At 43.6% G+C, this 16,058-nt stretch overlaps 1 protein-coding gene across 1 annotated transcript; it reads left to right on the top strand.

Moving 5' to 3' along the window:
* Positions 1 to 6,319: 6,319 nt before the first annotated feature.
* CLIC6 (chloride intracellular channel 6) lies at positions 6,320 to 15,225 on the top strand. The gene is made up of 6 exons (XM_031062612.1): positions 6,320 to 6,397; positions 7,705 to 7,814; positions 8,424 to 8,549; positions 10,312 to 10,418; positions 11,919 to 12,100; positions 14,958 to 15,225. Exons 1-6 carry the CDS (start codon positions 6,329 to 6,331, stop codon positions 15,117 to 15,119), a joined length of 756 nt encoding a protein of 251 aa, XP_030918472.1. The 5' UTR covers positions 6,320 to 6,328; the 3' UTR covers positions 15,120 to 15,225.
* The last annotated feature ends 833 nt before the right edge of the window (positions 15,226 to 16,058 follow it).

The raw sequence follows: 16,058 nt of genomic DNA, 5'->3' as shown, positions 1-16,058 counted from the left end.
TCAATTTAGAAATATAATTTATAGTTTTTATATATTATATATATAATTATATATAATTCATAGTTTATATACCTATTATTTATATGTATTAATTATTATATTACATATAATTTATAATTTCAGCTTTTACTGAATTTATTACATATAATTGCTTGCAAAGAATTTATACACATATATAAAATGGATATGCATATCAATTTAGAAATATAATTTATAGTTTTTATATATTATATATATAATTATATATAATTCATAGTTTATATACCTATTATTTATATGTATTAATTATTATATTACATATAATTTATAATTTCAGCTTTTACTGAATTTATTACATATAATTGCTTGCAAAGAATTTATACACATATATAAAATGGATATGCATATCAATTTAGAAATATAATTTATAGTTTTTATATATTATATATATAATTATATATAATTCATAGTTTATATACCTATTATTTATATGTATTAATTATTATATTACATATAATTTATAATTTCAGCTTTTACTGAATTTATTACATATAATTGCTTGCAAAGAATTTATACACATATATAAAATGGATATGCATATCAATTTTATATGTGTATAAATTCTTTGCAAGCAATTATATGTAATAAATCCGGCAAAAACGGAAATTATAAATGAGATGTAATATAATAATGCATATAAATAGTATGTATATAAACTATAAATTATATTTCTAAATTGATATGCATATCAATTTAGAAACATAGTTTATAATTTTTATTAATATAGAAGTAGATAGATAGTTTTGTATTTAATTTCTAATGCAGTGTTTGCATTTAGCTCGGAGCAGCCCAGCCGTGGCGCAGGCTCGGTGTAAATGCAGCGCACAACAGGAAATCCCCTTTAATCCCTTTCCCAGGCCCGTACCCCTTTTTCAGGAACACAAACCCCTTTTTCAGGAACACAAACCCCTTTTTCAGGAACACAAACCCCTTCTGTCGCAGTCATTCCCTGCCGGCATTCCCAGGGGATGTGGGGCGCTTTTGTCCCCAGGCTGAGCTGGGATTAGGAGCAGCAGGGAGGGCCAGAGCCCAAATTCCTGCCCTGGAGAAGGGCTAAGAGCCTTTGGGCTGTGCTTGTGACCTGGGAATGCTCCCAGAACATTCCTGCCAGGAAGGGATCGCCTGGAACGTTCTGTGCTTCTGTTCCATGGCCTTGGGCCGCAGAACAAACACCTGGACACAGAATTCCCGGCGCAGGGAGGTTGGAATTGCTGCTGGCAGATCCAAAGCACTGACCTGGAACTGATTGCACCTGCCCTGCTTAAAGGGCTCAGGGTTTCTTCCACTCCTGCAAAGGCTTGGAAACAATCTTGAAAATTGAAATTACACTGGGGAAGGATTAAAGGAGTGATCAGAGCAGGCTGTGGGCACTGCCAGGGATGGGGCAGCCTCTCCACCCTCACAGGGAGGAATTCCCTCCTAAAAGGAGACAAAAATTCATCATCATCATCTGCTGCTGAAAAAGCAAACAAACGGTGCTGACTCCAATCACTGAGTGAGACACAAAGCAAGGACAACCCAAAATGCAAATCAAAATTGCAAAATGGCAATTTCTCCTGTAGGAGAAGGATTCTCCCAAACTGGGCAAGATTAATTCCAACTCAAGTTTTTCAGACTTCCAGTGCACAATCTTATTTCCCATTTATTTTGCCATTTAATTTTCCCAAGCTCTGCTATATCCTGTAGCTGCTGCAGTGGCTTTTAATGCAGGTCTGGGGTAGGGAGACACGTTTGAGAAAAGAAACCTGCAATTTGTATTTTGCCTTTGTAATTTCATTGGATTTTAGGGATTAAAAAAAAAAACCAAACCTGTAGAGAGCCATGGCTGTGGCTGGAAATTCCTGTGACACCACGAGGGGCCTGGCCCAAGGCAACAGCAGTGATGTAAATCACAGGATTTGTTTATTTTCCTCTTTTGTAAAGAGTGCTTTCACACACAAATTTAATCTTTAATTTATTAATTGTAAACAAGGTGAATATTAGTAAACCACAGCCTCCAAAAATGCAATACAGCATATCTCATATTTTCATTTTTACCTGCACTCCCCTGGTTTTTGCTCACTTTACAGAATTTTCATTTAATAGTTCATTTATTTATCACCTTTATCAGAACTGGAAGGGTGTAGAAATACTGGGCAGGTTTTAATATCAAAATCAAATTTAAATGGGCATTTGATCTAAGTAGCAGGACTGACTTTGGGCTTTTTGTTTCTCATTATTTATAAAAGCAACTGGCCACAGGTAAAAAATTGAGTGCCACAAAGTTGATTCTTAATGAAGGAGAATTTCTCCCTCTGCCTCAAAAACATTTAATGACTTACAGAGTGATTAAGTTAATTTCTGCAGTAATTATTTACCCATGGGCAGTATCCCATAAATAAACAATATGTTTAAAATATCCCATAACATAAATAATATGTTAAAAATACCCCATAACATAAATAGTATCCCATAAATAAATAGATAATAAATATCCCATAACATAAATAACTTAAACTCCTAAATATCCCATAAATAAAATGTTAAAATATCCCATCACATAAATAACTTAAAGTCATAAATATCCCATAAATAAATAATATGTTAAAAATATCCCATAACATAAATAATATCCCATAAATAACTAATAAATATCCCATAACAGAAATAACCTAAAGTCATAAATATCCCATAAATAAATATGTTAAAAATATCTCATAAACATATAATATGTGAAAAATAACCCATAACATCAATAATATGTTAAAATAGCCCATAAATAAATAATATGTTAAAAATACCCCATAACATAAATAGTATCCCATAAATAAATAGATAATAAATATCCCATAACATAAATAACTTAAACTCCTAAATATCCCATAATAAAATGTTAAAAATATCCCATCACATAAATAACTTAAAGTCATAAATATCCCATAAATAAATAATATGTTAAAAATATCCCATAACATAATTAATTTATTAAAAATATCCTTGAGCACACAAGTCATGAAACCTGAAATAAAATATTGGCAGGAGATTGATTCCAACGCTGCATGAAAGCAAGAATATCAAATCCCAGAAACCAAAACAGAATGGGAAGACTTAAAAATGGAATTGTGGCTGTCAGGAGATCATCCATGGCCAGGATAAGCCTGATGTAAAGTTAATTCCTCTCTGTGCAGGTGTGAAGTTAATTCCTTTCCTCACCTTCAGTGTCAAGTTAATTCCCTTCTATGCAAGTGTAAACTGAATTCCTTTCTTCACCTCCAGTATAAAGTTATTTCCTTTCTATGCAAGTGTAAATTCCTTTCTGTGCAGGTGTAAAGTTAATTCCTTCCATCACCTTCAGTGTAACGTAAATTCCTGTCTGTGCAGGTGTAAATTTAATTCTCTTCATCACCTTCAGTGTAAACTTAATTCCTTTCTCTACCTTCAGTATAAAGTTAATTCCTTTGTGTGCAGGTGTAAAGTTAATTCCCTTCTATGCAGGTGTAAAGTTAAAGATAATTCCTTTCTTCACTTTCAGTGTAAACTTAATTCCTTTCTGTGCAGGTGTAAAGTTAATTCCTTTCATCACCTTTAGTGTAAAGTTAATTCCTTTTATCACCTTTAGTGTAAAGTTAATTCCTTCCATCACCTTCCCCTGCTCTCAGTTCCTTCCATGCCCTTCCCCTGGTGTCTCCTTTGGGCCAAAACCCTTTAATCCACCCAGGGTTTGATAAAAACACTTCCAAAAATCCTCCGGCCTTCCCTCAGCCCCGCCCAGGGTCTGTGAATAGAATTTCTGTTGGATTTTAAGTGAGGAGCAGAATTTTCATTCCTTTTCTGTTCAGTACTGAGTTCATAGTGCCTGGATGCTGCTCTGAAGGGCTCTTTCCATGTCCCTGAGGAGGAAGGAAACAACTTATAAATAAATAATAATAACATATAAACAATAATAACTTATAAATAATAATTTATAAAAAATAACTTGTAAATAAATAATAATAACTTAATTGGAGCAACCTGGGATAGTGGAAAGTGCTTATTAAGTGAAATAAATGAAGGGAAAATCCCTTTTTTTCTTTACCTAAAGGAATGTCCAGCTGCTGTTTTCACACTTCTCTTGTTGAATTTCCCTTTGGGGACGTCACACACAGTAAGAATCAACACTGGAAGTGCCAAAAATACAAATTATCTGCAAAAATCACCAGCCACATTTTAATTTAAACATTTTTTGGGTTTTTTTTTTTCCTGCTATTTGGCTGAGAAAATAAACAGCAGCTGAAATATCTGATTTTAGTGCTGGGTTTTGGTGGGAAGGCAGAGCTCGGGGGCTGTTGAATTATTGGAATAATAAGTGGCAAAATTGGGACTTTCGCCCTGAAAATGAATTTTTAATTGCAGCTGCTGTTTCTTAAAAATCTTAAAATTCACCCTGGAACATTTCAAGCCCAGTAGGTGGCATCAAAAGGGTTCTGTAAAATTCAGTGTTTGGGTGTTTGGTCTGCACCCGAGGCCATGGAATAAAACCAGAGGAAATTCCAGGTGATCCCCTCCTGACAAATAGCTCTGGATTGGATGTGATCTGACCCAAATATAACACAAAATTTTTATAAGAGTTGCATTGAATGAACAGAAATTAATTATAATTTTAATTTTTATGGCATTTTTTTAACAGCAGTACTGTTGCCAGACATAAGTAATTTTGAATTTTTAAAACTGCACCTGTTGCATTCCACAGCAGCAGATAATCATTGGTTACATTTTGTTCCTGAGGCATCTCAGCTTCTTAGGAGAAAAAATCCTAAGGAAAGGATTTTTCAGAAGATATGTCTGTGACAGGTGCCTGCAGAGGTTGTGGATCCTCCTCTTGTGGCAGTGCTGGGTGCACATCTGGCAGCACAGCTGGGCAGGGGCGGCAGGGCTGTGGCAGCTCCTGCACCCCCAGAGGTGCAGCTGGGAAGGAGCTGGGTCTTGGCTTCTCCTCTGCCTCTGTCAGGGTCAGGATTGAAGCACTCACAATGGCATTTCGTGTTCAGACTCGGATGTTTCTTAGTTCTTATCCAGATTGCAAGCTGTGAGTTCTACAGCATTCTACTAAGAACCTACAAAATGGCTCACTATCTTTCTCTCCAAGGCTGTTCAGTCTGGACTTCTTTTCATCATGGTCAGGATTAAATGTGTGAGAGGGGATTTCTTGTTGGGACTCAGATGTTTATCAGTTCTTATCTCTGTCACAGTCTCACAAACCCTGAGTTCTGCAGCACTTCACTCCAACAAACTAAAAATGGAGCCCTGTCTCTCTCTACAAGGCCTTTGAAGGATAAACTGTCCAATTAAGAAATGACACCTCAATTATTTTCACTTTTAACCCAATAGCCAACCACTCGTGCCCACAATGGGGACTTTTTTATCCAATGACACAAAACCACCCAAACCCATGGAGAAGATGGAGCAGCCTCCGCCCTAAAACCTCCATCTTGCTTTCTATCCATTCCTGTATTCCGAACCCTTAAACTCTGAGTTTCCCCCCTGTGATATCACACACTTCTATCCAAACTCCACACCTTTAATCTCAGTTTTATTACTGAATTCTGGAAGCTTCTCCAGGCCCTCAGGTCAGTGCAGTGTTCTCCTGGGGCTCAGTGCCTGGCAGCACAGAAAGTCTGGAATTCTCAGCAGCCAGGGTTCCCACAGGTGGCATCCAGATGCACCAGCCTGCTCCTCCACACAGGGCCTGTCCCCAGCAGTGTCCCCAGGCTGCTGCTCCTGCCCTGGGCACAGCCTGGGGTCTCCATGAGACTCCTGCCCATTCCCAGCACCGAGGGGTCACCATGAGACTTTTCCCCTCCTTTTCCCTTCGGGGTGGGTAACACCTGGCACCAGAGGCAGGATGAGACCAGACAGAAAGTCTGGACATTAAAATGCACATTAAAATGCACATTTAAATGCACATCCTCCATTCTAAGCCCTGCTAGCAGCACTTCAGGCTCAATTTTCCAAGTTCCACAGCAGTTTTGTGTCTCCTGGCTGCAGAGCACTGCTCTGAGTGGGAGGGAAACCACAATGGCAGCTTTTGAGCAGCTCTCAGCTTTGCCACCTACAAAACAAGGCACTCCTGACACAAACAAGGCTTCCCTGTCAGAAACAAGGCTTTTCTAAGCCAGCAGTGCAGCTGGCCCTGCGTTTCTGAGAGTTCTCATCCCCTGGCAGTGCTGGAGGCACTCCTGCTTTTCCCACTGGTTGTGGGGCAGAGAGCACAGGCATTTCTCCAGGGACATTCCTCAGGTTCACAGGGAGAACCAGACAATTTATCCTTGCCATGCATCCCTCCAGCTCCTGCCTGCCCCAGGCCAGGCCCTTTCTTCCACACATTGAGCTCTTCGTGAAGGTGAGCACTGTGCAGTGTGGTTTTGTCTATGCAGGAGTTATTGATGTACTTGAGATTTCTTTGACAGCAGCACTGTGCAGTGTGTGTTTGTGCAGGAATTATTGATATATTTGAGATTTGTTTGATAGCAGCACTGTGCAGTGTGTGTTTGTGCAGGAATTATTGATATATTTGAGATTTCTTTGACAGCAGCACTGTGCAGTGTGTGTTTGTTTATGCAGGAGTTATTGATATATTTAAGATTACTTTGACAGCAGCACTGTGCAGTGTGTGTTTGCTTATGGAGGAGTTTTTGATGTATTTGTGAAGGTGAGCACTGTGCAGTGGTTTTTTTGTCTATGCAGGAGTTTTTGATATATTTGAGATTTCTTTGACAGCAGCACTGTGCAGTGTGTGTTTGTTTATGGAGGAATTTTTGCTGTATTTGAGATTTGTTTGATAGCAGCACTGTGCAGTGTGGTTTTTTTATGCAGGAGTTATTGATATATTTGAGATTTGTTTGACAGCAGCACTGTGCAGTGTGTGTTTGTTTATGGAGGAATTTTTGCTGTATTTGAGATTTGTTTGACAGCAGCACTGTGCAGTGTGTGTTTGTTTATGCAGGAGTTTTTGATATATTTGAGATTTGTTTGACAGCAGCACTGTGCAGTGTGTGTTTGTTTATGGAGGAGTTTTTGCTGTATTTGAGATTTGTTTCATAGCACTGAGCGAGGGAAAAAGGACAAACAGAACTGGTTTGATTCTGTGTTTTGTTGGCTTATAAGGGCTGCAAATCCTAATGAATTAACCTATAAACTGTGAGACACTTGGGTTTTAATACTTCTGCCCCTGATTTAATCACGATTTTAAAGCTGTGCTTTAGGAGAATCATGTGAAGGGCTTAAAAATGAGACCCCTGCTCTCTTGCAGTGTTACACCAAATCTCACTCACCAGCCCCTCTGTGAGATTTTGCCTCATTTGAACAAAACCTCTTAACAAATTGCAATATAAATTACATGAGAGCAATTACACTTCCTTGGCCACCTTCTCCAGGGCTCCCACAGCCCTTCAGGCTGAAATTCTAAATTAATTGATTTATTCTGCTTGTTCCCTTCAGTGCTTTAGACATCATATCTCTGTTTAGGCTGGTAAATCTTTCTCTGTTCCTTTCCTGTGGTCATAAACTGATTTAACTCATTTTAATCTCACAGTGACTCGTGCAGATTTATGAACATGTAGACAAATGAGGTAGAGGCTGTTTCCTTTGGAGGGATTGCTGTGATTTACTCACAGATGTGTTTATAATTTGTAATTTTTCCAATTGTAGGCTGGCAGCGATGGGGAAAGCATTGGGAACTGCCCGTTCTCTCAGCGCCTCTTTATGATCCTGTGGCTCAAAGGTGTCATTTTTAATGTCACAACCGTGGATCTGAAAAGGTGAGATTGTCACTTTTAATTCTGACATTTTAACTGTGCAGCACAACTTTCCCAAAACTGGGGATTTTCAAGGGTGACTCTTTTCTGCCAGGCTGGGAGAGCTGGGTGTGTCCAGCCTGGAGAAGAAACGGTTCTGAGGAGACCTTAAAGCTCCTTCCAGTGCCTCATAAAAAGGAAGGAGAGGGACTTTGTGATGGTGTTCACAGGGGTCCCAGGATGAGGAAAGAGATGAGAATCTTGACTCCATGTTTCAGAAGGCTGATTTATTATTTTATGATAGATATTATATTGAAAGAATATTATATACTAACACTACACTAAAGAAAGAGAAAAGATTCATCAGAAGGCTTGAAAGGAATAGAAAGGAATGATAATAAAATCTTGTGACTGACCAGGATCTGAGACAGCCAGACTGTGATTGGCCATTAATTAAAAACAACCACATGAGACCAATCACAGATGCACCTGTTGCCTCCCACAGCAGCAGATAACCATTGGTTACATTTTGTTTCTGAGGCCTCTCAGCTTCTCAGGAGAAAAGATCTTAGCAAAAGGATTTTTCATGAGATATGTCTGTGACAGGACCTTTTATGGCTTTTTCTTTCCCAGAAAACCTGCAGACCTGCAGAACCTGGCCCCAGGCACCAACCCCCCGTTCATGACCTTCGATGGGGAGGTGAAGACCGATGTGAACAAGATTGAGGAGTTCCTGGAGGAGAAGCTGGCGCCGCCCCGGTACCGCATTCCCGACCCCTCAGGGCTGCTCAGGGGGGTCTCTGAAACACAGCTGGGGCTGGGGTGTCACTGGGGTGTCCCCAGGGCTGTCCCCAAGTCACGGCTGTGCTGCTCCCACTGCTGTCCTTCATCCCGAGCTCGCTGCTGGGGCTCTCCCAGGGTGTGGAATCCATCCTGTGGAAACCTGAGCTGCTCCTGCTCTGAGCTGGCCTCGTTTGAGGCTCCCCCCTGTTCACAGCACACAGACCATGGTGCTCACTGGCTGCAGGCAGGGGGGAGCTCAGGGTGACCTCACTGCTCTCTAAAACCACCTGAAGGACACTGCAGGGAGGTGGGCTCGGGCTCTTCTGCCAGGTCCCAGGTGAAGGGATGAGAGGAAATGGCCCCAAGGGAGGTTCAGATTGGAGACTGGAATAATGTGTTCCCTTCCAGAGCGGTCAGGTAATGAATGAGTTGCCCAGGGTGGATCACCATCTCTGGAAGGGTTCCAGTGATCTGGATGTGGCCCTGGGGACATGGTTTGGAGTGGGGATGGTGGCACTGGATGGTGCTCAAGGTGTTTTCCAGCCTGGTGATTCTGGGATTCTGTGAAGCTGAGGGCAGTGAACGCCTCTGCTAGGAAAATTAATCCACAAACAGCAGAGGTTTATGTCCAAAAAGGAGAGAGAGGAGTCCTTTTTGGCTTTATTCCAATAAAGGGAGAGGCCATGGGGCATTCCCCTGAGGTCTCTCGAATTTTTGGAGGACACAGCCTCCTTTTTATCCCAATTTCCCGGCTGCATTTTCCTTCTCTCATTCCCCATTGGCTGAGGTACCTGTGAGGTCCAGACTTCCCAAAACACCTGATACCAGAGATTCCCTCTAATGTACAACCCTGCCTTTTCATTTTTAATTCTTAAGGAACTTAGGGGTTTTTCTTCCCCATTGTTTCTTTCATCTCTCAATGTCTAATTTCATTTATCAGCAAACCTAAAGTTCATATGTAAAAGCAAATCTCTTTTTCCATTCATCGCTCAGTGGAATCCTTCCCATTGTTTCTTTTATCCCCCAGAGCTGGTTTTATCCACCAGCAGACCCAGAGCTGGTTTGGAAAGACAAATCCCCTATTCCTCTCACCTCAGTGCTGGGGCTCTTTCAGAGTGTCCACACGGGCCCACCAGGCTGCACATGAGGGTCTGAGTTTCAGATTTGTCCTCCCCCACCCCAGCAGCTCTTCCCACCTCGCCCCAAACCCCTCTGTCCCTCTGTTGTCCCAGCATTGTGTCCCCTACCCCAGAGACCTTCTCTCCTCTGGGATGTCAGTCCTCTCCCTGTGCTCCCTTCTCCAGCAGCCAAACTTAAACCAGGGGAGCAGCTGCTTGCCTCCACTTTTTTCCATTTTTATCCATCCCTGGCATGGCTGCTGCCAGCTTGCTGATGGCCTGAGTGGGCTGGGCCAGCAGCTCCTCTGAGTGGGGATTTCCCCTCCACTCCTCCTCATGGCAGGATCCACTACCAGGCAGCCTCAGCTCTGGAGGAGAAAGCCTGGGAGACACCCTGGGGTGTTTGGGCAGTGCTTGCAGCAATAACCATCATTTCCCATTGCCCTCAGGAAAAGATTATTTAGGTGGGGTTTAAAAGAAGTGATTTTTAGTCTAGGATGGTTCCCTTTGAGTCCTGTGGGGCTCTATGTGGTCACCCTACAAATAAATGTGTATTAATTAGTGGAGATAAAAATAAAGGATAATTAGGTCACTTCTTTTTGTTTCTGTGAACTTCCCAGGTATCCCAAACTTGCACCGAAGCACCCCGAGTCGAACTCTGCAGGAAATGATGTCTTTGCAAAATTCTCTGCATTTATAAAGAACCCAAGAAAAGATGCAAATGAAAGTAGGTGCTGCAGTCCTGTCATCAGCCCTGGGAGGGAGAAACCAGACCTGTGCCGTTGTAGGACACTGCTGGAGATGCTCCATTTCCAGCTCAGGTCAAACTGATATTTCAGAGGGTGGAGGCTTTGGAAATCTGTGCCTGTTCCCTCTTTTAATGGAGGATTCCAAGAGTTGGTGAAAGCAGAGCTGCTGTCACCATGGCAGCACCAATTCCAGCCTCTCCTCACTCCTTCAGCTCTGGGGTCTGTGAGGCTGCACCTTCCCCAGAGCTCTGCCAACAGCCCAGCCCTCTGGAAGTGAGGGATTCCCTATTTCCATGAATGATGAGGACTCCAGCCATTGGCACATCCCCAAAGCAGGACCCTCATGACCACCATGAACGGCCCTGGGCTGGAGGAAGCAGGGTGAGATGAAACAATAGGGAGAAATCCTTTCCTGTGAGGGTGGTGAGGCCCTGGCACAGGTTGGTTGTGGTTTCCCCATCCCTGGCAGTGCCCAAGGCCAGGCCACCGTGGCAGAGGTGACACTGGATGGGCTCTGAGGTCCCTCCCAACCCAAACCATTCCAGGATTCTGTCTGCGTCCTTCAGCTTCAGGCCTGATCCTTGGGTTGGCTTTGAACACCCCAGAGTGGCATCCCAGGGACCTGCTGTTGTCACTCCAGCCTGGCTGTGAACACCCCAGAGCGGCACCCCAAGGACCTGTGGGACCGTGTTCACAGGGGTTTTATGTTGAAGGAAGAGACGAGGATCTGACTCCGTGTTTCAGAAGGCTGATTTATTATTTTATGATATATATTATATTAAACTACACTAAAAGAATAGAAGAAAAGATTTCATCTCAGAAAGCTAGCTAAGCTAAGAATAGAAAGAGGAAGAATGATAACAAAGGCAGCTGTCCCAGACTCTCTGTCCAAGCCAGCTGGACTGTGATTGGCCATTAATTAGAAACAACCACATGAGACCAATCACAGATGCACCTGTTGCATTCCCCAGCAGCAGATAATCAATGTTTCCATTTTGTTCCTGAGGCTTCTCAGCTTCTCAGGAGGAAAAAAATCTTAAGGAAAGGATTTTCATAAAAAGATGTCTGCGACAGACCTGCTGTTGTCACTCCAGCCTGGCTGTGAACACCCCAGAGTGGCACCCCAGGACCTGCTGTTGTCATCCCAGCTGTGCTGCCCTGCCTTGGGCCAGCACTGGCCCCGTGGCTGCCCGGGCAGTGTGAAGGCAGGGCCAGGCCACGGTGCCAAACCCCACCCCACAGAGAGGTTTGAGGAGCCATTCCTGGTAACACAGCCCCAGGATGGTTTTTCCCAGAACTCCCTTTAGCTCCTTAGAGCCCTTATCCCAGCATTAAGGTTTAAGCCTGGGATCAAGGAATTGCAGGAGCTGGCACAGCCAGATGTCTGGGCTGGTGCCAGGAGACAGGACGCAGGAGTCGCTTGGTGTCACGGGGACCTTGGTACAGCCTTGAATGATCTTTTTATTGTCTTAACCCAGATTTGGAAAAATCTTTGCTTAAAGCCCTGAAGAAGCTGGACAACTATTTAAATAGCCCCCTGCCTGATGAAATCGATGCTTACAGCAGGGAGGAGATCGCTGCTTCCAGCCGGAAATTCCTGGATGGAGATGAGCTCACTTTAGCAGATTGCAACCTCCTGCCAAAGCTCCACATCATCAAGGTTTGCATTTCCTTCTTTAGCCTCCTGGAGAGAAGGGAAGCACAGCAGCTCTGAAATCCTTTTCTAGATTGTGGAAACCGCCCCCAAAAAATTCCCTTGATGGGGAGATCCTTAAAAAGTTTTGTGCTAGGATTGAGAGATGGATGGGACTTTTGTTTCTTTGGTCTTCAGGTTGTTGTTTATTTTTCTCTTATCAATAGTTTAGCATCTCAGTGTATGAAGAAAAAGGCACCAAAAGTCATCAGACACACAGGTGTAAGGTCTTTTAAAGGTATTTTGTTCAATTTACTTTTAGAACATATTTTATTTCTACCTTTCTACTAATAACTAAATATTTCTTTATTCATATAACATCTGCATTGTGGTTCTTTCTCACCAATCACCCTGTGCCCCCAACACTGCAGAAAACGGAGCAGATGAAGAACAAGGAGGAGATCAGACAATGCCCCAAATCCTCCATCTTGTCTCCTACCCACCTCCATACTAAAAACCCAAAACTCTGAGTTTTTCACCCTTTGATAAGCTCTACCACTGTCTATGTCACAGATTCCAATTCATCCCAAAGGCTTGGAGGGTTTCTCCATGGATGAAGGTTAAAAGCAGTGTTCTCCTGGGGGTCAGGACTTCTCAGGACAGGCAGAGAAACATTCCCTGTGCCCTGGGTTCCAGCACTAGATGGCAGAGGGATCCTTTCTCTATTCTGGGGGCACACCCAGCGACGCTGAGGCCATTTCCTTACAGCCAGGGTGATCCTCACTTGGATGGCTGCAGGTCTGGAGGAGCTGTTTCCTATCTGTGCTGTGACTGCAGTGGCTGAGCCTCTCCCAGCCACAGGGATGACATGAGTGCTGGATGCAGGGCTGCAGAGGTGTTCTCATCTGTGTTTCACATGCAAAGTGCACATGAACACAGCCAAAGAAGGTTACCTTGTATTGTCCATCCCCATTTCTGTCTCTGCCATGTTTCATTTCCAATTCTGACAGGGTGGCCTCCACCCAGTGCCTCCCAGGCAAGGCTCCCAGCCTCCTCCTGCAGGACTGTGGAGCATCCACACACACCTGAATGTGGAAACCCAGGGCGCAGGGAACATTTCTGTGTCTGCTCTGGGGTGCCCTGACCCCCAGGGCAGCGCTGACTTTGACCCTCATCCATGGAGAAAGTTTCCTAAACTCCAGAATAGATTAGAATCCACTAAGGTGTGAAGTAGATTATAGAGAGCAGTGCAGGTGTGTCACTTGGTGAGAAATTGAGGTTTTGGGATTTTTAGTGTGTTGTGGATGGAAGCAAGATGGAGGGCACAGGGTGTTGTCCTGGGTTTCTTCTTCATGCTTCTTCTTCCTTCTTCTCCATGGGTTTGGGTGGCATTTTGTAATAGGGTGGAAAAGTCCCCATTGTGGGCTTTTGGGGATCAGTTATTGGGTTAAAAGGGAAAATAATCCAGGTGTCAGTTCTTTATTGGATAGTTTAGCTTTAAAAGACCTTGGAACAAGAGATTGTTGGCCATTTTTGTGGTGCTTTTCCAGTGCACTGAGCCTGATGTGGACAGTGTGCAAAACTCTAGATAAAACTCTAATAAACAAGAACCTGAAGACTGAAAAAATCCAGTACATCTCTCTTTCCTGACACAAGACCACTCCATGAGGGTCTCCCCCGACAGGGGAGCCCCCTGGGAGGGCCAGCCAGAGTCCCAGAAGTCGGGGAATCTGTGACAGGTACCCCAGCACCTGAACAGCTCCAGTGGCCTGGGACTGGCGCTGTCACAGCCCAGAAGGCTGGAGAGGGGTTTTGCACAAGGACATGGAGTGACAGGACAAGGGGGAATGGCCTTGAGCTGAAGGAGAGAAGGGTTAAATAGGGTATGGGCAATGAGGAATTGTTCCCTGGCAGGGTGGGCAGGCCCTGGCACAGGGTGCCCAGAGCAGCTGGGGCTGCCCCTGCATCCCTGGCAGTGCCCAAGGCCAGGCTGGACCCTGGGGACAGTGGGAGGTGTCCCTGCCATGGCAGGGGTGGAACAAGATGATCTTTAAGGTCCCTCCAACCCAAACCACTCTGTGATTCCACAATTATACTCTACAAGACTCTGGAAGAGAAATGACCACACTGGAATTTCACTGGTTTCAAACAACAAGGTCACTTGAGGAAGTTTCCTGTTAGACTCCCACTCTGTCAGAGGAAGAGGGGATCCAATTGTTTCCAACACCTCCACAAGTGAAAACTTTGCCCAGCCATGTCCTGGCTGATCCTGCTGCAGACAGCCACCAGGGATGAGCCCTTTCCCACACTCAGGCACAGCAAACCTTGGGAAGCAGCCAGGGCCAGCACAGGGGAGAATCCCCTGGGGTCAGGGGAATGTCTGGAGAGGGACACAGGAGGAATGTCACACTGCCACATCACCCCTGCTGCCTGCAGGCAGGGATCAGGGCTCAGCCAAGAGTTGTACTCCCTGATCATTTGAAATTAAGGCTTTTAATTCCTATTTCTCCTGTTTCTGTGAAAGTTTTCAAGTTTATTCCTGTAGGTTTATTCTGTTCATTCTTAAGTTTGCTGGGTTAACCTGTATCTCTTCTAGTTTGTTCTACTGGTCCACATGGCTTTGCACATCTTCAGCAAGATATAGATAAAAATAGAGATATAGACACAAAACAAATCCTTCACAGGGAGCTCAGCAGCTTTCTCCACCCCATGCCTTCTTTTTAGATCTTTCCTTCTTCTTTGCCCTTGGTCACCAACAACACCAGACTCACACACTGGAAATGAAAAATGGGCATAAAGAGTAGGCTTGGGATGTTTGGGGGTTTTGCAGATTATATGTGTAATGATGTTTTTCTTCTTTATCCTTTTTTTCTTTTCATGAAAGGTCGTTGCAAAAAAATACCGAAATTTTCACTTCCCACCTGAAATGACAGGGATTTCCAGATACTTGAAAAATGCATATGCAAGAGATGAATTCACAAACACGTGCCCTGCTGACCAGGAGATTGAATATGCTTATTTGGATGTGGCAAAGAGAATGAAGTAACCTGAAGATGCCTCTGTTTACTGCTTCTGTGATGGACAACAGCCAAGCTGGAAAAGCAAAAACCAGCAGAGATTCTGCAGTGTGATTTGAAGTTCTGCTATTGGCCAATCCTTTTATAATGATTGTATTGCATTATTTACTCCTTCTTAAATTAAGTTTGTGTGTGTGTTTGTGTGTCTTGCACGCTGGAATGTCGGTTGTCCATCCCAAGGGAAAGGCATCCATCAGTGGTAAAGGTTTGTAGGATTTGGGGGAGCGGTGTAGGTCACACACTTACAGCAGTACCACAGATTAAATCGCTGCATTTTGGGGAGAATTAGGGCTGTTTGAACACTTTGAACCTTTCATTAGAGCTGCCTCTGGTCTGTGCTTCAGAGCTCTTGCCAGACTTCACCTCTGACTGGATGGCTTCTCTCTGCTTCACTGCCCTGACCCAGCAGCCCCTGACTGACCCAGGGGAGAGCCCAACCTGCAGGTGGGACCACACCTGGTGTCCCCCAGGCCTCTCCTCTGGGCTGGAGTCCCACGGGGCAGCTCCACCATGAACAACTCCATTTCCCATTGCAGGAGTCCCCTTTGCTGTGGAAAAGATAGAAAGAAAGGAGAATTCCTGCCTTCCCTATTGTATTTGGGTTCCCCCCAGATGAAGGAAGGAATGATGAATCTGACTCCATGTTCTCAGAAGGCTAATTTATTATTTTATGATACTATATTATATTAAAGAATGCTATACTTAACTAAAGAATACAGAAAGGATACTTACAGAAGGCTAAAAAGATAATAATGAAAACTCGTGACTCTCTCCAGAGTCCTGACACAGCTTGGCCCTGATTGGCCAATGAGTGAAAGCAACTCCCAGCAGAATCCAATGAAACAATCACCTGTGGGTAAACAATCTCCAAACACATTCCACATGAGCACAACACAGGAGAAGCAAAT

The sequence above is a fragment of the Geospiza fortis genome, unplaced genomic scaffold (assembly GCF_000277835.1).
Source record: "Geospiza fortis unplaced genomic scaffold, GeoFor_1.0 scaffold96, whole genome shotgun sequence".
NCBI lineage: Eukaryota > Metazoa > Chordata > Aves > Passeriformes > Thraupidae > Geospiza > Geospiza fortis.
This window is presented reverse-complemented; position numbering and strand designations above follow the sequence as displayed.

What these genes read in the sequence shown, in the direction of transcription:
- CLIC6 (XM_031062612.1), top strand. Translation starts at nt 6,329, where the DNA reads ATGCATCCCTCCAGCTCCTGCCTGCCCCAGGCCAGGCCCTTTCTTCCA. An exon ending in ACATTGAGCTCTTCGTGAAG is followed by an intron (nt 6,398 to 7,704) that starts GTGAGCACTGTG and finishes TTCCAATTGTAG; the next exon opens with GCTGGCAGCGATGGGGAAAG. An exon ending in GAGAAGCTGGCGCCGCCCCG is followed by an intron (nt 8,550 to 10,311) that starts GTACCGCATTCC and finishes TGAACTTCCCAG; the next exon opens with GTATCCCAAACTTGCACCGA.